Source organism: Danio rerio, chromosome 18 (genome assembly GCF_052040795.2).
Source record: "Danio rerio strain M-AB ecotype USA chromosome 18, GRCz13ab, whole genome shotgun sequence".
Lineage (NCBI taxonomy): Eukaryota > Metazoa > Chordata > Actinopteri > Cypriniformes > Danionidae > Danio > Danio rerio.
The window spans coordinates 1878480-1900862 of NC_141038.1; the positions used below are offsets into that span (position 1 = coordinate 1878480).

Genomic DNA, 22383 nt, shown 5'->3' on the forward strand with positions numbered 1-22383 from the left:
ACATCAAAATTTTTCTGAAAAAAATTTCAAACAAGATCAACTTATATATGTGTATAAACATGGTGTATATGTACTAAGAGAGCAAGAGATGATTCTCTTACACAGTTAGATTAAACTGTTTTGCTTCACTGTTGCTTCATAATCGTGTCAGAAAACATACATTTATTGTTTAAAATAGAGTAATAAAAAGTGTGACAGCTGTGTGTGTGTAGAGAGAGAGAGACAGAGGGAGAATTGAATTTTCAACACGCCTTTAATACAATTTTAAAAAATATCATACAATCAAATGTTACACATAAAAATCAACTTGTACTTTTCTAGTGTCATAAATTGCTTATGGATTTTTTGCTTAACCCAAAGGTTTAATCTGAAAATTTAATCACTGACAAAAAAAACACAAATTAAAGTTCCCAAACAGAGAGAGAGAGACAGAGAGAGAGAGAGAGAGAGAGAGAGAGAGAGAGAGAGAGAGAGAGAGAGAGAGAGAGAGAGAGAGAGAGAGAGAGAGATGTTATATTATAATGTTAACATTCAATGAATCAGCTTGATTTTGTACATTCATGGCTGTTTAGTTAACTGTTCTTTATTAATTCTCAACAATAAGAGGACTGATGATTAAACTTAATGCAGTATAATTCCCGACAGTTTCACAGAATCACTAGGATGGATCACTCGGAATCATCAGGAGGTCTTTGTAGGTTTTCATCTCTCTGTGCAAAAAGGCAAAAATAAAGATGTGATGTTACTGTATAGTCATTGCACATGTGTTTTCATTTTAGAAAAACAATAAATCAGTTGTTGGAAAAACAGGACAGATATTTTTAGATGATGAAAAAAACATGCACACAATCAGCATAGTCATACAGAGAGCTTTTGACTCATGTTACAGATTTACAACAAGAGTAATGTTCTCTGTGAATGTCACTGACATTATTTTAATTAGGTCAGGTGTGTAAACTCTAATGGCTAACGGACAGACGGCTGCTTCTCACTCAGGGCTGTTTATGCTAATGAGGGAGAGATGGGCACTAGTGGGCGGGGCTTTTCCCCTCTGATGACACGTACAAAGGGAGAATGTCAATCAAAGTGTTTCTGTTTTAACCAAGTCTTATTAGAACAAATACAATTCATTCATGTTTACCATTAGAGGCTGGATATATTCACACACTGACTGCTGACACACAACTGTGTTTAAACCCCTTATAAAACGGATTAAAATCTGCCTTAAAATAAACAAACAGGAAAACAGATATGCCAAAGATTTGATAATGACATTTTGAACCACTTTAATACACAAGATATGGGGGTTTGAAAGAAAGTGATTGTAATAAATGTTTTGCTGTACCTGTTGTCAAAGTTGTAGGTTTTCTAATTGAAGATCCTGTATCCCTTGTTGCAGTTCTTCAATTTCATTATCATGGTTATTATTATTAGCATTCTCCAGATTGGCATCCTCCAGATTGTTCCCTACCATTTCATTTCCAGTATTATTAGCAAGCTGCAGATTGTTCCAAAAGTCGTCACAGAATCTTTCTAATACCTTCCTATTACCAGAGAGATTCATTGCATGCCGAGCGGGAAGTTTAACAGCGTGTTTGAAGGTCCACTGAGAAGAGATGCCATGATAGTCCTCTTTAAGTAGTCTGATCCACCAGTAGTCATTCTTGGGTCGGAAGAGCAGGACATGGAGTAAATTGTTACAATAAATTTTGAAAAGAACATCTTGGTTTTGGATCAGCTGTGCTTCTCTGTGGGCTTTTGTCCTTTGTACACCTTCACCATACATGTCTATGACCATACCTGCAGGGACTACTGCTGGTCCTGCCATTTCTAGTCAGTACTGCTCTGTGATAGTTGGAAAGTTTCTAGGGTTTGTAAGGATGAGATTTCACCACGAGGTGTTAACCTGCTCGTAGCAGCACCTCATCCTTATATACCCTGGTGATTGTGCAAGCCAAATACTAAAACGATGGAAACTATTGTTCAGTCGGCACATATTTGATTCAGTGCCAAGATGAAAACCTCCAAACTGGTTTGTCCACTAGATCATACAAACTACCTTAACACAAGCCAAATCAAATTCATTTAGCATACATATCGTGTAAACTACAGTATCCGCATTTCAGAGTATTTTAAATTGTGCCTTGAACTGCAGCTCATCAAATACATTAGTTTATTCTGGAGTCAAATAAAACAAAACCCGTAAAGCATGTAGCCGCCGGTCCTACGCCACCCAACCCGCTCCGAGCTGGTATCGAACCGGCGACCTTCCGCATGGGAGTCAGGTGCTCTACCCTTTTTTTTTTCTTTTTTTTTTATTGAAATAATTTCAATTACAATCTTGTACAGTAAATCATAATAAAACAGACATTAAAAGATCATTTCATATTCAAAACATTAAAACTGTGGTATTTTCCAGTTCATTTCTTTAAAAACTTGACATGCTTTGTCCGTTAGAAATTTGTGCAGTTCACTCAAAATGTTCTCATTTTTATACATCATTTTTATTATACATAGGTTTACTATTTTCTTATTTTCATGTTTCCTATTCCATCCCAACATCACTACTCTGCTCCATTCTGTTTCATTACCAAGGAGGCTAGACCATGGCCTCTAGTGTCTGTCGCTAGAGCACCTTTAGAGGTCAGAGGAGTGAGGTTTACCTGCACAGCACTTACTAGCTGGCCTCCGTTACACATGTGTGGAATGAAATGTCACGTCTCCAAGAACCAAGAACACAAAACTGGATGTAAAAGCTAGTATAATCTAATCTACACATTTTCTATAGATACTTAACTATACGCATAACCTAAGACAGACTATACAAGTGCTTTTACATGAGACTGAACAATAGTGTGCAAGATATTGCGCAAAAGAGGTATTTAAGGGTGAAGAAAACAAGTAGTACAACATGACTTGTGGTGCATTCACAAGTAAACACTGACATAGCGTACATAGGAGTGTCTGCACACAAGATTTCAGAGAAGAGCAGAATCACATCTGAACTGCGGGAAATGATGAGGTGTGTATGTACAGCGTAAAACAAAACCTAAAGCTCATGGCCAAATGACTGCAGGTACAAGTCATTCACTGAGCACACACTTTATACAATCTGAACTACTATTGAGCAGGGCCAGACAGAATCTGCAGACATTGTTTCGCAAATTTTATGGAGAATTTTGTTTGAAAAATATATGCAGAGTGATTTTGGGAGTACAGTAACTATAAGAACGTGAAACATGAAACATTCATTTATTAATTTTCTTGTCAGCTTAGTCCCTTTAATAATTCGCGGTCGCCACAGCGGAATGAACCGCCAACTTATCCAGTAAGTTTTTAAGTAGCAGATGCCCTTCCAGCCGCAACCCATCTCTGGGAAACACACACATTCACACACACAATTTAGCCTACCCAATTCACCTGTACCGCATGTCTTTGGGCTGTGGGGGAAACCGGAGCACCCGGAGGAAACCCACGCCAACAAGAACAGAGGTTGTTTGAGGAATGAACAAAAATGAAAGTACAATTTAAATACAACATGTTCAGCACAAACCCTTACTTAACGTTCTTTGAAAGCAATGTTTAAACTATTTTAACATGATCTCGTGATTATTGAGTATTACCCGAAGCAGACAGGAATCGGGGATGAAGTTTAAAGAGAATTTTAAAAGAGAATTGCTCATTGTTCATTCATTTTCCTTCAGCTTAGTCTCTATTGCAGTGGTCGCCACAGCGGAATGAACCAACAATTATTCCAGCATATGTTTTACACAGCGGATGCTCTTCCAGCTGCAATCCAGTACTGGGAAACACCCATACAAACTCATTCACACTCACTATTGCCAATTTAGTTAATCAATTCCCCTATACCACATTGAAGGATTCGGATTTCTGCCTTCCAGTCCATCTTATCATGGACCAACATTTATCCTTTTCATCATCCTGTTTCTCAGTATTTAACTGTGAATTGATTTTAATGAATGAATAAGTTAACACATTGCTTAATATAAGAATGTTCAGTGCATTTGCCTGTCTCTTTATACCTTTTTTTCAGGAGCCAGCAAACTAGGTCAGAGGTCATGGAGACCTTGAGTGGAACTGATGGCTGAGGACTGGAAGCAGCTGTTTCTATTGTTATTTCTAGGAGTTAATACTGTCTAAAATGTCTAAAGTGATTTTGCTATAGTTTTACGGTTAAATCTTTTAAAGTGATTCGACTTTTTATTCAAGATAGACTTTGTGTAGTAAGAATATAACTGCCTGAATGTAGATTATATCAGTTTTTAACCAGTTTCGATAAAGACGGCTGACAGTACACTCAGCCTTGGATAAGAAACAGATTATACTTTAAGTGTGTGTGTTCTATCGGATTGTTGATCCGTTTCACAGGTCTGGAGTCAGCTCTAATCAGTCTAAGGGATGTCTGACGTTTATGCTTAAGATATTGTTCAGAATATACGCACAAACCCCACGTGGAAATGTTCCTAGTCTATCTGTGTTTTAACCAATCAGGTTAGGACTGGTTAATGCTAGCTACTCATCATTTAAAGTTACCATAACGTCTTCTTCTGTACCCTCATTCTCCTGATCACGGGTCTGTTTAAAGATGGTGTGTATGGAAAATGCCTCAATAAAGATGCCTCCTCTCCTCTTTCTCTCGCGTTTGCTAAATCCACTTGTCCACTTTTTGATCTATGACAGATATATTGTTACACTAAAGTCCGCTCAGTTTAGTGCGGGTTATTACAAAACTGACGTTTCCGCACTTGACCAATTACAGCATTCTGTTTAGTTAAAGAAAGAAAGGCAATTTAAATATAATAATAAAATTAATATGTGATCGCGATTTTTTTGCTCAGAGGAAATACAGTTGTCTGAGCAATATAGTTTTTGAAGAGAGGGAGGCGCGGTAGGCGCCTATAATAAGGCTAAACTTTATTAAATACCCACGAGACACTTGTGACTTTATATCACATTTGCATTATTTAAAAAAAATGTTTTTCCTGTTAAATATAAATATATTTCCAATCTGATATGTAATGGGGAGAAAAAAAAGTAGCACGAGTTCAACTGATGGTGGATTCAAACCGATGTTATGATTAATCGCGTCAAAAGATGATGCCGTGTGCCTAACAAGGTGCGCCACTGCAGCTGTATTATTTCACTGCTCTTTACTCATCTTGTCTCTATCAATCAGGCATCGATGGGCGTAAAGCCTGAATAGCTTAGTCCAACTAGATGCGCTATTTGCAATTAGCCTAAAAAGACACTCCGAAATTGTCTTTTTTTCTCCCCCCTCGCAGGGGCCCCTAGTGCGCACGGGCCCCTGGGCCTGTGCCCATAAGGCCCATTGGTTAATCCGGCCCTGCATATCGTGTAAACTACAGTATCCGCATTTCAGAGTATTTTAAATTGTGCCTTGAACTGCAGCTCATCAAATACATTAGTTTATTCTGGAGTCAAATAAAACATATATATATATATATATATATATATATATATATATATATATATATATATATATATATATATATATATACATATACATATATATACATATATATATATATATATATATATATATATATATATATATATATATATATATATATATATATACATATATACATATATATATATATATATATATATATATATATTTTTTTTTTTTTTTTTTTTTAATTTTTAACAAAATTGCCCTTTTTATTTTTATTATTATTTTATCTTATTTTAGTTAATCTTTATTGTCTATTTATTTGTTTATGTATTTCTTTCCTCGCATGAGAATGCATTTTTTTATTCTATTCTTTTTAAAATATATATATTTATTTGAACGTCGGGATGGGGCGGGAGTTCTTTGATTGGTATTTGGTTACTAATACAGTATGAATGTATCACATTTTTCTGAAACAATAAAAATGTTAAAAAAAACCAAACAAACAAAAAAAAAAAACATCAACTGCACATTGTTACTTTTGACACAGTCAATAGGGACAAAAGTAACACGCCTGGGTCAAAAGTAACAATGTTAGATACATTTACTACCTCACTCTTGTTTATGTTAAACATATCTGACTATGACCTTGTTAATAATCACTGCATGTCACGACATATTAATATTGTTTCTTCTGGAGAAAGTCTTATTGGTTTTATTTCGGCAAGAATAAAAGCAGTTTTTAATTTTTTTATAAGCCATTTTAAGGACATGATTATTAGCCCCTTTAAGCTGTATATTTTTTCTCGATTGTCTACTGAGCAAACCACTGTTATGCAATGACTTAACTAATTAGCCTAACCTGCCTTAACCTAATAAACCTGGTTAAGCATTTAAATGTCACTTTAAGCTGTATAGAAGGTCTTGAAGAATATCTAGTCTGATATTATTTACTGTCATCATGGCAAAGATAAAATAAATTAGTTATTAGAGATGAGTTATTAACACTAATTTGATTAGAATTGTGTTGAAAACATCTCTTCATTAGACAGAAATATACAGGGGGCTAATAATTCAGGAGGGCTAATAATTCTGACTTCAACTGTATTCCTAAAGCACTAAACGCCCTTCAGGCGATGCAGTGGTGCAGTAGGTAGTGCTGTCACCTCACAACAAGAAGGTCGCTGGTTCGAGCCTCAGTTGGGTTAGTTGGTGTTTCTGTGTGGAGTTTGCAGGTTCTCCCTGCCTTCGCGTGGGTTTCCTCCGGGTGCTCCGGTTTCCCCCACAGTCCAAACACATGCGGTACAGATGAATTGGATATAGGCTAAATTGTCCGTAGTGTTTGAAAGTGAATGAGTGTGTGTGGATGTTTCCCAGAGATGGGTTGCGGCTGAAAGAGCATCCGCTGTATAAAAATGTGCTGAATAAGTTGGTGGTTCATTCCGGTGTGGCGACCTTGGATTAATAAAGGGACTAAGCTGAAAAGAAAATAAACGTATGAATGAATGACTAAACACCCTTCACTGTTGACTAGAAAACGAAAGCTGTTTATGGAAAGTAAAACTGATCACACCCTGAAAATGCTGTTTTACATGTTTACAGTAGACTATGCAAACAGGAACAGCGAGAATCTGAAGAATGAGGAGAGTTAATTCTGTTCTCTTAATTTTATATTGTAATGGTTGAGGTTTATTTCTGAATATGATCAAGTAAGTATAAGTATTGTTCATTATCAGTAAATACATTAATGAAACCTTATTGTAAAGTGACCAAATATACAGTTGAAATCAGAATTGTTCGCCCCCTATTAATTTTCTTTTCTTTTTTAAATATTTCCCAAATGATGTTTAACAGAGCGAGGAAATTTTCACAGTATGTCTGCTAATATTTTTTTCCACTGAAAAAAGCATTATTTGTTTTATTTCGGCTAGAGTAAAAGCAGCTTTTGATTTTTAAAAAGCATTTTAAGGTCAATTTTATTAGTCCCTTTAAACAATATTTTTCCCGATAGTCTACAAAACAAACCATCATTATTTAATAACTTGCCTAATTACTTTAACCTGCCTAGTTAACCTAATTAGCCTAGTTAAGCCTTTAAATGTCACTTTAAGCTGTATAGAAGTGTCTTGAAGAATTTTTTGTTTTATTTTGGCTAGAATAAAAGCAGTTTTTACATTTTTTAAACAGCATTTTAGGGACAATATTATTAGCCCCTTTAAGCTGTATATTTTTTCAATAGTCTACAGAACAAACCATCATTATACAATAACTTGCCTAATTACCCTAACCTGCCTAGTTAACCTAATTAACATAGTGAAGCCTTTAAATGTGACTTTAAGCTGTATAGAAGTGTCTTGAAGAATATCTAGTAAAATATTATTTACAGTCATGATGGTAAAGGTAAAATAAATCCATTATTAGAGATGAGTTATTAAAACTATTATGTTTAGAAATGTGTTGAAAAAAATCTGCTCTCTGTTAAACAGAAATTGGGGAAAAAATAAACAAGCGGTCTAATAATTCAAGGGGGCTAATAATTCTGACTTCAACTGTATTTCCCAAATGATGTTTAACGGAGCAAGTAAATTTTCACAGTATGTCTGATCATATTTTTTTCCACTGAATAAAGCCTTATTTGTTTTATTTCGGCTAGAGTAAAAGCAGCTTTTGATTTTTTAAAAAGCATTTTAAGGTCAATTTTATTAGTCCCTTTAAACAATATTTTTCCCGATAGTCTACAAAACAAACCATCATTATTTAATAACTTGCCTAATTACTTTAACCTGCCTAGTTAACCTAATTACCCTAGTGAAGCCTTTAAATGTCACTTTAAGCTGAATACTAGTGTCTTGAAGAATATCTAGTCTAATATTATTTACTGTCATCATGACAAAGATAAAATAAATCAGTTATTAGAGATGAGTTATTAAAACTATTATTATTAGAAATGTGCAGGAAAAAAAAATCTCTCCATTTAGGAAGGCTAATAATTCTGACTTCAACTGTATTCCTAAAGCACTAAACACCCTTCACTATAAGAAACAAAAGACAATAAATGAATGAATGACTAAACACCCTTCACTATTAACTAAGAAACGAAAGTTGTTTAAGGAAAGTAAAACTAATCACAACCTGAAAATGCTGTTTTACACGTTTACAGTAGACTATGCAAACAGGAACAGCGAGAATCTGAAGAATGAGGAGAGTTAATTCTGTTCTCTTAATTTTATATCGTAATGGTTGAGGTTTATTTCTGAATATGATCAAGTAAGTATAAGTATTGTTCATTATCAGTAAATACATTAATGAAACCTTATTGTAAAGTGACCAAATATACAGTTGAAATCAGAATTATTCGCCCCCTATTAATTTTCTTTTCTTTTTTAAATATTTCCCAAATGATGTTTAACAGAGCGAGGAAATTTTCACAGTGTGACTGATAATATTTTTTTCCACTGAAGAAAGCATTATTTGTTTTATTTCGGCTAGAGTAAAAGCAGCTTTTGATTTCAGCGAAGAAATACTCATCTCACTTTCAGTGAAACAAAAGTCTTTCTTCCTGGAGGAAAAACACGGAACAGAGTGTTCAACTGTACACAGCTAATAAATACACACTGACATTAACAGTCCACACAAACAAAGCGGAGCTCATTTCTGACGACACGATAAACGTTTGACGAATTTTAACTGCATGTGCATGTCCACAATTGAATGTGTGTCATAGCTGTTGTTTTTCTTATTTTTTAGAATTTCTAATAAATGAAATAAAAAGACTTACATGTATTCGAGCAAGGGGACGGTGTAGCAGCGAGCTCGTGAAACGCGCTTCTTGTTTGGGTGGGAGGGGGCGTCGCTCATGAATATTAATTACTGTAAATTCAAGATGATTGGACACTTTCTTGAAGCGTCGACGCCAGCGTCGTTACTATTCATAGGGGTTTATTATTATTATTATTTTTGAACAAATAAGTACTTTTTTTTCAGAAGCCTAACTTAAGCCACTGTCCAAAATATCTAGTTACTATCATCATCATCATTATTATTATTATTATTATTATTATTATTATTAGAACAATTACAGTCATGTTGACATACAACAGTCTGCCATGTCGGCTTTAAAACGTGAATATGGTTATTTATACATTAGTTTCCACTGATTTAACTTTTTATGATGAGTTCTAATCCGCATGATTTGACCAGGAACACACTAGCCATATCCTACTACTTGACCATTTTCGCAGTAAGCGCATTGGAATGAATTGTTTTATTTATTTCACAAAAACAATATAAATGTATACATATTTGTATTTAACAACATCAAAATTTTCAAAAAAAAATCAAACAAGATCAACTTATATATGTGTATAAATATGGTGTATGTGTACTAAGAGAGTAAGAGATGATTCTCTTACACAGTTAGATTAAAACATTTTTTTCACAAGTATTTTGCTTCACTGTTGCTTCATAATCGTGTCAGAAAACATACATTTATTGTTTAAAATGGAGTAATAAAAAGTGTGACAGCTGTGTGTGTGTAGAGAGAGAGAGAGGGAGAATTGAATTTCCAACAAGCCTTTAATACAATTTTTAAAAATATTATACAATCAAATGTTACACATAAAAATCAACTTGTACTTTTCTAGTGTCACAAATTGCTTATTGATTTTTTGCTTAACCCAAAAGAAAGTTTAATCACTGACAAAAAACCACAAATTAAAGTTCCCAAACTGAGAGAGAGAGACAGAGAGAGAGAGAGACAGAGAGAGAGAGAGAGAGAGAGAGAGATGTTATATTATAATGTTAACATTCAATAAATCAGCTTGATTTTGTACATTCATGGCTGTTTAGTTAACTGTTCTTTATTAATTCTCAACAATAAGAGGACTGATGATTAAACTTAATGCAGTATAATTCCCGACAGTTTCACAGAATCACTAGGATGGATCACTCGGAATCATCAGGAGGTCTTTGTAGGTTTTCATCTCTCTGTGCAAAAAGGCAAAAATAAAGATGTGATGTTACTGTATAGTCATTGCACATGTGTTTTCATTTTAGAAAAACAATAAATCAGTTGTTGGAAAAACAGAACAGATATTTTTAGATGATGATAAAAACATGCACACAATCAGCATAGTCATACAGAGAGCTTTTGACTCATGTTACAGATTTACAACAAGAGTAATGTTCTCTGTGAATGTCACTGACATTATTTTAATTAGGTCAGGTGTATTAACTCTAATGGTTAATGGACAGACGGCTGCTTCTCACTCAGGGCTGTTTATGCTAATGAGGGAGAGATGGGCACTAGTGGGCGGGGCTTTTCCCCTCTGATGACACGTACAAAGGGAGAATGTCAATCAAAGTGTTTCATTCATCAAGTCTGATTAGAACAAATACAATTCATTCATGTTTACCATTAGAGGCTGGATATATTCACACACTGACTGCTGACACACAACTGTGTTTAAACCCCTTATAAAACGGATTAAAATCTGCCTTAAAATAAACAAACAGGAAAACAGATATGCCAAAGATTTGATAATGACAATTTGAACCACTTTAATACACAAGATATGGGGGTTTGAAAGAAAGTGATTGTAATAAATGTTTTGCTGTACCTGCTGTCGAAGTTGTGTGTTTTCTAATTCAAGTTCCCGTATCCTTTGTTGCAGTTCTTCAATTTCATTATCATGGTTATTATTATTAGCATTCTCCAGATTGGCATCCTCCAGATTGTTCCCTACCATTTCATTTTCAGCATTATTAGCACGCTGCAGATTGTTCCTAAAGTTGTCACAGAATCTTTCTAATTCCTCCCTATTACCAGAGAGATTCATCGTATGCCCAATGGGCTCTTCAACAGTGTGTTGGAAGGTGATGTCTTGATATTCCTCTTGAAGTAGTCTTCTCCAAAAGATGTTAGCCGTGGGTCTAAAGAGCAGGATATGCAGTAAACCTTCACGATAAATTCTGAAAAGAACATTTGGGTTGTTGTTGAGCTGCATGTCTCTGTGGGTTTTTGTCTTTGGGTCATTTTCTCCATACATGTCTCTGACCACTTCACCTTCCACTGCTGCAGGGATTTCAACTTCTGTTGCTGGTCTTGCCATTTTAGTCAGTACTGCTCTGTGATAGTTGGAAAGTTTCTTAGGGTTTGTAAGGACGAGATTTCACCACGAGGTGTTAACCTGCTCGTAGCAGCACCTCATCCTTATATACCCTGGTGATTGTGCAAGCCAAATACTGAAACGATGAAAACTATTGTTCAGTCGGCACATATTTGATTCAGCGCCAAGATGAAAACCTCCAGACTGGTTTGTCCACTAGATCATACAAACTACCTTAACACAAGCCAAATCAAATTCATTTAGCATACATATTGTGTAAACTACAGTATCCGCATTTCAGAGTATTTTAAATTGTGCCTTGAACTGCAGCTCATCAAATACATTAGTTTATTCTGGAGTCAAATAAAACAAAACCCGTGAAGCATGTAGAGTTCATCATCTTCAAGTCAAATTGAGCTTTACTGTAATTTCACTACGTGTGTAACCCCGCCGGTCCTACGCCACCCAACCCGCTCCGAGCTGGTATCGAACCGGCGACCTTCCGCATGGGAGTCGGGTGCTCAACCCCTTTTTTTTTCTTTTTTTTTTATTGAAATAATTTCAATTACAATCTTATACAGTAAATCATAACAAAACAGACATTAAAAGATCATTTCGTATTCAAAACATTAAAACTGTGGTATTTTCCAGTTCATTTCTTTAAAAACTTGACATGCTTTGTCCGTTAGAAATTTGTGCAGTTCACTCAAAATGTTCTCATTTTTATACATCATTTTTATTATCCATAGGTTTACTATTTTCTTATTTTCATTTTTCCTATTCCATCCCAACATCACTACTCTGCTCCATTCTGTTTCATTACCAAGGAGGCTAGACCATGGCCTCTAGTGTCTGTCGCTAGAGCACCTTTAGAGGTCAGAGGAGTGAGGTTTACCTGCACAGCACACACTAGCTGGCCTCCGTTACACATGTGTGGAATGAAATGTCACGTCTCCAAGAACCAAGAACACAATACTGGATGTAAAAGCTAGTATAATCTAATCTACACATATACTATAGATACTTAACTATACGCATAACCTAAGACAGACTATACAAGTGCTTTTACATGAGACTGAACAATAGTGTGCAAGATATTGCGCAAAAGAGGTATTTAAGGGTGAAGAAAACAAGTAGTACAACATGACTTGTGGTGCATTCACAAGTAAACACTGACATAGCGTACATAGGAGTGTCTGCACACAAGATTTCAGAGAAGAGCAGAATCACATCTGATCTGCGGGAAATGATGAGGTGTGTATGTACAGCGTAAAACAAAACCTAAAGCTCATGGCCAAATGACTGCAGGTACAAGTCATTCACTGAGCACACACTTTATACAATCTGAACTACTATTGAGCAGGGCCAGACAGAATCTGCAGACATTGTTTCGCAAATTTTATGGAGAATTTTGTTTGAGAAATATATGCAGAGTGATTTTGGGAGTACAGTAACTATAAGAACATGAAACACGAAACATTAATTTATTAATTTTCTTGTCGGCTTAGTCCCTTTATTAATTCGGGGTCGCCACAGCGGAATGAACCGCCAACTTATCCAGCAAGTTTTTAAGCAGCAGATGCCCTTCCAGCCGCAACCCATCTCTGGGAAACACACACATTCACACACAATTTAGCCTACCAAATTCACCTGTACCGCATGTCTTTGGGCTGTGGGGGAAACCGGAGCACCCGGAGGAAACCCACGCCAACAAGAACAGATGTTGTTTGAGGAATGAACAAAAATGAAAGTACAATTTAAATACAACATGTTCAGCACAAACCCTTACTTAACGTTCTTTGAAAGCAATGTTTAAACTATTTTAACATGATCTCGTGATTATTGAGTATTACCCAAAGCAGACAGGAATCGGGGACGAAGTTTAAAGAGAATTTTAAAAGAGAATTGCTCATTGTTCATTCATTTTCCTTCAGCTTAGTCTCTATTTCAGTGGTCGCCACAGCGGAATGAACCAACAATTATTCCAGCATATGTTTTACACAGCGGATGCTCTTCCAGCTGCAATCCAGTACTGGGAAACACCCATACAAACTCATTCACACACACTATTGCCAATTTAGTTAATCAATTCCCCTATACCACATTGAAGGATTCGGATTTCTGCTTTCCAGTCCATCTTATCATGGACCAACGTTTATCCTTTTCATCATCCTGTTTCTCAGTATTTAACTGTGGATTGATTTTAATTAATGAATAAGTTAACACATTGCTTAATATAAGAATGTTCAGTGCATTTGCCTGTCTCTTTATAACTATTTTCAGGAGCCACCAAACTAGGTCAGAGGTCATGGAGACCTTGAGTGGAACTGATGGCTGAGGACTGGAAGCAACTGTTTCTATTGTTATTTCTAGGAGTTAATACTGTCTAAAATGTCTAAAGTGATTTTGCTGTAGTTTTACGGTTAAATCTTTTAAAGCGATTCTACTTTTTATTCAAGATAGACTTTGTGTAGTAAGAATATAACTGCCTGAATGTAGATTATATCAGTTTTTAACCAGTTTCGATAAAGACGGCTGACAGTACACTCAGCCTTGGATAAGAAACAGATTATACTTTAAGTGTGTGTGTTCTATCGGATTGTTGATCCGTTTCACAGGTCTGGAGTCAGCTCTAATCAGTCTAAGGGATGTCTGACGTTTATGCTTAAGATATTGTTCAGAATATACGCACAAACCCCACGTGGAAATGTTCCTAGTCTATCTGTGTTTTAACCAATCAGGTTAGGACTGGTTAATGCTAGCTACTCATCATTTAAAGTTACCATAACGTCTTCTTTTGTACCCTCATTCTCCTGATCACGGGTCTGTTTAAAGATGGTGTGTATGGAAAATGCCTCAATAAAGATGCCTCCTCTCCTCTTTCTCTCGCGTTTGCTAAATCCACTTGTCCACTTTTTGATCTATGACAGATATATTGTTACACTAAAGTCCGCTCAGTTTAGTGCGGGTTATTACAAAACTGACGTTTCCGCACTTGACCAATTACAGCATTCTGTTTAGTTAAAGAAAGAAAGGCAATTTAAATATAATAATAAAATTAATATGTGATCGCGATTTTTTTGCTCAGAGGAAATACAGTTGTCTGAGCAATATAGTTTTTGAAGAGAGGGAGGCGCGGTAGGCGCCTATAATAAGGCTAAACTTTATTAAATACCCACGAGACACTTGTGACTTTATATCACATTTGCATTATTTAAAAAAAATGTTTTTCCTGTTAAATATAAATATATTTCCAATCTGATATGTAATGGGGAGAAAAAAAAGTAGCACGAGTTCAACTGATGGTGGATTCAAACCGATGTTATGATTAATCGCGTCAAAAGATGATGCCGTGTGCCTAACAAGGTGCGCCACTGCAGCTGTATTATTTCACTGCTCTTTACTCATCTTGTCTCTATCAATCAGGCATCGATGGGCGTAAAGCCTGAATAGCTTAGTCCAACTAGATGCGCTATTTGCAATTAGCCTAAAAAGACACTCCGAAATTGTCTTTTTTTCTCCCCCCTCGCAGGGGCCCCTAGTGCGCACGGCCCCTTGTTAATAATCACTGCATGTCACGACATATTAATATTGTTAATATATATTAATATAAGTCTTATTGGTTTTATTTCGGCAAGAATAAAAGCAGTTTTTAATTTTTTTATAAGCCATTTTAGGGTCATGATTATTAGCCCCTTTAAGCTGTATATTTTTTCTCGATTGTCTACTGAGCAAACCACTGTTATGCAATGACTTAACTAATTACCCTAACCTGCCTTAACCTAATAAACCTGGTTAAGCATTTAAATGTCACTTTAAGCTGTATAGAAGGTCTTGAAGAATATCTAGTCTAATATTATTTACTGTCATCATGGCAAAGATAAAATAAATTAGTTATTAGAGATGAGTTATTAACACTAATTTGATTAGAATTGTGTTGAAAACATCTCTTCATTAGACAGAAATATACAGGGGGCTAATAATTCAGGAGGGCTAATAATTCTGACTTCAACTGTATTCCTAAAGCACTAAACGCCCTTCAGGCGATGCAGTGGTGCAGTAGGTAGTGCTGTCACCTCACAACAAGAAGGTCGCTGGTTCGAGCCTCAGTTGGGTTAGTTGGTGTTTCTGTGTGGAGTTTGCAGGTTCTCCCTGCCTTCGCGTGGGTTTCCTCCGGGTGCTCCGGTTTCCCCCACAGTCCAAACACATGCGGTACAGGTGAATTGGATATAGGCTAAATTGTCCGTAGTGTTTGAAAGTGAATGAGTGTGTGTGGATGTTTCCCAGAGATGGGTTGCGGCTGAAAGAGCATCCGCTGTATAAAAATGTGCTGAATAAGTTGGCGGTTCATTCCGGTGTGGCGACCTTGGATTAATAAAGGGACTAAGCTGAAAAGAAAATAAATGTATGAATGAATGACTAAACACCCTTCACTGTTGACTAAGAAACGAAAGACAATAAATGAATGAATGACTAAACACCCTTCACTGTTGACTAAGAAACGAAAGACAATAAATAATGAATGACTAAACACCCTTCACTGTTGACTAGAAAACGAAAGTTGTTTATGGAAATAAAAACTGATCACACCCTGAAAATGCTGTTTTACACGTTTACAGTAGACTATGCAAACAGGAACAGCGAGAATCTGAAGAATGATGGAAGTTAATTCTGGTCTCTTAATTTTATATCGTAATGGTTGAGGTTTATTTCTGAATATGATCAAGTAAGTATAAGTATTGTTCATTATCAGTAAATACATTAATGAAACCTTATTGTAAAGTGACCAAATATACAGTTGAAGTCAGAATTATTCGCCCCCTATTAATTTTCTTTTCTTTTTTAAATATTTCCCAAATGATGTTTAACAGAGCGAGGAAATTTTCACAGTATGTCTGATAATATTTTTTTCCACTGAAGAAAGCATTATTTGTTTTATTTCGGCTAGAGTAAAAGCAGCTTTTGATTTTTAAAAAGCATTTTAAGGTCAATTTTATTAGTCCCTTTAAACAATATTTTTCCCGGTCTACAAAACAAACCATCATTATTTAATAACTTGCCTAATTACTTTAACCTGCCTAGTTAACCTAATTAGCCTAGTTAAGCCTTTAAATGTCACTTTAAGCTGTATAGAAGTGTCTTGAAGATTTTTTTGTTTTATTTTGGCTAGAATAAAAGCAGTTTTTACATTTTTAAACAGCATTTTAGGGACAATATTATTAGCCCCTTTAAGCTGTATATTTTTTCAATAGTCTACAGAACAAACCATCATTATACAATAACTTGCCTAATTACCCTAACCTGCCTAGTTACCCTAATTAACCTAGTGAAGCCTTTAAATGACACTTTAAGCTGTATAGAAGTGTCTTGAAGAATATCTATTAAAATATTATTTACAGTAATGATGGTAAAGGTAAAATAAATCCATTATTAGAGATGAGTTATTAAAACTATTATGTTTAGAAATGTGTTGAAAAAATCTGCTCTCTGTTAAACAGAAATTGGGGAAAAAATAAACAAGCGGTCTAATAATTCAAGGGGGCTAATAATTCTGACTTCAACTGTATTTCCCAAATGATGTTTAACAGAGCAAGGACATTTTCACATTATGTCTGATCATATTTTTTTCCACTGAAGAAAGCATTATTTGTTTTATTTCGGCTAGAGTAAAAGCAGCTTTTGATTTTTTAAAAAGCATTTTAAGGTCAATTTTATTAGTCCCTTTAAGTAATATTTTTCCCGATAGTCTACAGAACAAACCATCATTATTTAATAACTTGCCTAATTACTTTAACCTGCCTAGTTAACCTAATTACCCTAGTTAAGCCTTTAAATGTCACTTTAAGCTGAATACTAGTGTCTTGAAGAATATCTAGTCTAATATTATTTACTGTCATCATGACAAAGATAAAATAAATCAGTTATTAGAGATGAGTTATTAACACTATTGTGTTTAGAAATGTGCTGGAAAAAAAAATCTCTCCATTTAGGAGGGCTAATAATTCTGACTTCAACTGTATTCCTAAAGCACTAAACACCCTTCACTATAAGAAACAAAAGACAATAAATGAATGAATGACTAAACACCCTTCGCTGTTAACTAAGAAACGAAAGTTGTTTAAGGAAAGTAAAACTAATCACAACCTGAAAATGCTGTTTTACACGTTTACAGTAGACTATGCAAACAGGAACAGCGAGAATCTGAAGAATGAGGAGAGTTAATTCTGGTCTCTTAATTTTATATCGTAATGGTTGAGGTTTATTTCTGAATATGATCAAGTAAGTATAAGTATTGTTCATTATCAGTAAATACATTAATGAAACCTTATTGTAAAGTGACCAAATATACAGTTGAAATCAGAATTATTCGCCCCCTATTAATTTTCTTTTCTTTTTTAAATAGTTCCCAAATTATGTTTAACAGAGCGAGGAAATTTTCACAGTATGTCTGATAATATTTTTTTCCACTGAAGAAAGCATTATTTGTTTTATTTCGGCTAGAGTAAAAGCAGCTTTTGATTTCAGCGAAGAAATACTCATCTCACTTTCAGTGAAACAAAAGTCTTTCTTCCTGGAGGAAAAACACGGAACAGAGTGTTCAACTGTACACAGCTAATAAATATACACTGACATTAACAGTCCACACAAACAAAGCGGAGCTCATTTCTGACGACACGATAAACGTTTGACGAATTTTAACTGCATGTGCATGTCCACAATTGAATGTGTGTCATAGCTGTTGTTTCTAATTTTTTAGAATTTCTAATAAATGAAATAAAAAGACTTACATGTATTCGAGCAAGGGGACGGTGTAGCAGCGAGCTCGTGAAACGCGCTTCTTGTTTGGGTGGGAGGGGGCGTCGCTCATGAATATTAATTACTGTAAATTCAAGATGATTGGACACTTTCTTGAAGCGTCGACGCCAGCGTCGTTACTATTCATAGGGGTTTATTATTATTATTATTTTTGAACAAATAAGTACTTTTTTTTCAGAAGCCTAACTTAAGCCACTGTCCAAACTATCTAGTTACTATCATCATCATCATTATTATTATTATTATTATTATTATTATTATTAGAACAATTACAGTCATGTTGACATACAACAGTCTGCCATGTCGGCTTTAAAACGTGAATATGGTTATTTATACATTAGTTTCCACTGATTTAACTTTTTATGATGAGTTCTAATCCGCAAGATTTGACCAGGAACACACTAGCCATATCCTACTACTTGACCATTTTCGCAGTAAGCGCATTGGAATGAATTGTTTTATTTATTTCACAAAAACAATATAAATGTATACATATTTGTATTTAACAACATCAATATTTTCAAAAAAAAAAATCAAACAAGATCAACTTATATATGTGTATAAATATGGTGTATGTGTACTAAGAGAGCAAGAGATGATTCTCTTACACAGTTAGATTAAAACATTTTTTCACAAGTATTTTGCTTCACTGTTGCTTCATAATCGTGTCAGAAAACATACATTTATTGTTTAAAATGGAGTAATAAAAAGTGTGACAGCTGTGTGTGTGTAGAGAGAGACAGAGGGAGAATTGAATTTCCAACAAGCCTTTAATACAATTTTTAAAAATATTATACAATCAAATGTTACACATAAAAATCAACTTGTACTTTTCTAGTGGCATAAATTGCTTATTGATTTTTTGCTTAACCCAAAAGAAAGTTTAATCACTGACAAAAAACCACAAATTAAAGTTCCCAAACTAAGAGAGAGAGAGACAGAGAGAGAGAGAGAGAGAGACAGAGAGAGAGAGAGATGTTATATTATAATGTTAACATTCAATAAATCAGCTTAAATTTGTACAATTATGGCTGTTTAGTTAACTGTTCTTTATTAATTCTCAACAATAAGAGGACTGATGATTAAACTTAATGCAGTATAATTCCCGACAGTTTCACAGAATCACTAGGATGGATCACTCGGAATCATCAGGAGGTCTTTGTAGGTTTTCATCTCTCTGTGCAAAAAGGCAAAAATAAAGATGTGATGTTACTGTATAGTCATTGTACATGTGTTTTCATTTTAGAAAAACAATAAATCAGTTGTTGGAAAAACAGAACAGATATTTTTAGATGATGATAAAAACATGCACACAATCAGCATAGTCATACAGAGAGCTTTTGACTCATGTTACAGATTTACAACAAGAGTAATGTTCTCTGTGAATGTCACTGACATTATTTTAATTAGGTCAGGTGTATTAACTCTAATGGCTAACGGACAGACGGCTGCTTCTCACTCAGGGCTGTTTATGCTAATGAGGGAGAGATGGGCACTAGTGGGCGGGGCTTTTCCCCTCTGATGACACGTACAAAGGGAGAATGTCAATCAAAGTGTTTCATTCATCAAGTCTGATTAGAACAAATACAATTCATTCATGTTTACCATTAGAGGCTGGATATATTCACACACTGACTGCTGACACACAACTGTGTTTAAACCCCTTATAAAACGGATTTAAATCTGCCTTAAAATAAACAAACAGGAAAACAGATATGCCAAAGATTTGATAATGACATTTTGAACCACTTTAATACACAAGATATGGGGGTTTGAAAGAAAGTGATTGTAATAAATGTTTTGCTGTACCTGCTGTCGAAGTTGTGTGTTTTCTAATTCAAGTTCCCGTATCCTTTGTTGCAGTTCTTCAATTTCATTATCATGGTTATTATTATTAGCATTCTCCAGATTGGCATCCTCCAGATTGTTCCCTACCATTTCATTTTCAGCATTATTAGCACGCTGCAGATTGTTCCTAAAGTTGTCACAGAATCTTTCTAATTCCTCCCTATTACCAGAGAGATTCATCGTATGCCCAATGGGCTCTTCAACAGTGTGTTGGAAGGTGATGTCTTGATATTCCTCTTGAAGTAGTCTTCTCCAAAAGATGTTAGCCGTGGGTCTAAAGAGCAGGATATGCAGTGAATCTTCACGATAAATTCTGAAAAGAACATTTGGGTTGTTGTTGAGCTGCATGTCTCTGTGGGTTTTTGTCTTTGGGTCATCTTCTCCATACATGTCTCTGACCACTTCACCTTCTGCTGCTGCAGGGATTTCAACTTCTGTTGCTGGTCCTGCCATTTTAGTCAGTACTGCTCTGTGATAGTTGGAAAGTTTCTTAGGGTTTGTAAGGATGAGATTTCACCACGAGGTGTTAACCTGCTCGTAGCAGCACCTCATCCTTATATACCCTGGTGATTGTGCAAGCCAAATACTGAACTGATGGAAACTATTGTTCAGTCGGCACATATTTGATTCAGTGCCAAGATGAAAACCTCCAGACTGGTTTGTCCACTAGATCATACAAACTACCTTAACACAAGCCAAATCAAATTCAATTAGCATACATATCGTGTAAACTACAGTATCCGCATTTCAGAGTATTTTAAATTGTGCCTTGAACTGCAGCTCATCAAATACTATAGTTTATTCTGGAGTCAAATAAATCAAAACTCATGAAGCATGTAGAGTTCATGATCTTCAATTCAAGAGCTTTACTGTAATTTCACTACATGTGTAACCCCGCCGGTCCTACGCCACCCAACCCGCTCCGAGCTGGTATCGAACCGGCGACCTTCCGCATGGGAGTCAGGTGCTCTACCCTTTTTTTTTTCTTTTTTTTTTATTGAAATAATTTCAATTACAATCTTATACAGTAAATCATAATAAAACAGACATTAAAAGATCATTTCATATTCAAAACATTAAAACTGTGGTATTTTCCAGTTCATTTCTTTAAAAACTTGACATGCTTTGTCCGTTAGAAATTTGTGCAGTTCACTCAAAATGTTCTCATTTTTATACATCATTTTTATTATACATAGGTTTACTATTTTCTTATTTTCATTTTTCCTATTCCATCCCAACATCACTACTCTGCTCCATTCTGTTTCATTACCAAGGAGGCTAGACCATGGCCTCTAGTGTCTGTCGCTAGAGCACCTTTAGAGGTCAGAGGAGTGAGGTTTACCTGCACAGCACACACTAGCTGGCCTCCGTTACACATGTGTGGAATGAAATGTCACGTCTCCAAGAACCAAGAACACAATACTGGATGTAAAAGCTAGTATAATCTAATCTACACATATACTATAGATACTTAACTATACGCATAACCTAAGACAGACTATACAAGTGCTTTTACATGAGACTGAACAAAAGTGTGCAAGATATTGCGCAAAAGAGGTATTTAAGGGTGAAGAAAACAAGTTGTACAACATGACTTGTGGTGCATTCACAAGTAAACACTGACATAGCGTACATAGGAGTGTCTGCACACAAGATTTCAGAGAAGAGCAGAATCACATCTGATCTGCGGGAAATGATGAGGTGTGTGTGTACAGCGTAAAACAAAACCTAAAGCTCATGGCCAAATGACTGCAGGTACAAGTCATTCACTGAGCACACACTTTATACAATCTGAATTACTATTGAGCAGGGCCAGACAGAATCTGCAGACATTGTTTCGCAAATTTTATGGAGAATTTTGTTTGAAAAATATATGCAGAGTGATTTTGGTAGTACAGTAACTATAAGAACGTGAAACATGAAACATTCATTTATTAATTTTCTTGTCAGCTTAGTCCCTTTAATAATTCGCGGTCGCCACAGCGGAATGAACCGCCAACTTATCCAGCAAGTTTTTAAGCAGCAGATGCCCTTCCAGCCGCAACCCATCTCTGGAAAACACACACATTCACACACACAATTTAGCCTACCCAATACACCTGTACCGCATGTCTTTGGGCTGTGGGGGAAACCGGAGCACCCGGAGGAAACCCACGCCAACAAGAACAGATGTTGTTT

At 35.4% G+C, this 22383-nt stretch overlaps 1 protein-coding gene and 2 long non-coding RNA genes across 3 annotated transcripts; all 3 read right to left on the minus strand.

Annotated features, from left to right (window-relative positions):
* Positions 1 to 234: 234 nt before the first annotated feature.
* LOC147832705 (uncharacterized) lies at positions 235 to 1903 on the minus strand. The gene is made up of 2 exons (XR_015514650.1): positions 1346 to 1903; positions 235 to 710 (listed from the first exon to the last, which is right to left on the minus strand). It is a non-coding gene; the product is annotated as an uncharacterized LOC147832705 (long non-coding RNA).
* An 8087-nt stretch (positions 1904 to 9990) lies between these two features.
* LOC147832706 (uncharacterized) lies at positions 9991 to 18390 on the minus strand. The gene is made up of 3 exons (XR_015514643.1): positions 18330 to 18390; positions 11053 to 11775; positions 9991 to 10420 (listed from the first exon to the last, which is right to left on the minus strand). It is a non-coding gene; the product is annotated as an uncharacterized LOC147832706 (long non-coding RNA).
* Positions 18391 to 19108: 718 nt separating this feature from the next.
* Positions 19109 to 20733, minus strand: LOC147839620 (uncharacterized). The gene is made up of 2 exons (XM_087292959.1): positions 20167 to 20733; positions 19109 to 19534 (listed from the first exon to the last, which is right to left on the minus strand). Exons 1-2 carry the CDS (start codon positions 20656 to 20658, stop codon positions 19493 to 19495), a joined length of 534 nt encoding a protein of 177 aa, XP_087149085.1. The 5' UTR covers positions 20659 to 20733; the 3' UTR covers positions 19109 to 19492.
* Positions 20734 to 22383: the final 1650 nt, after the last annotated feature.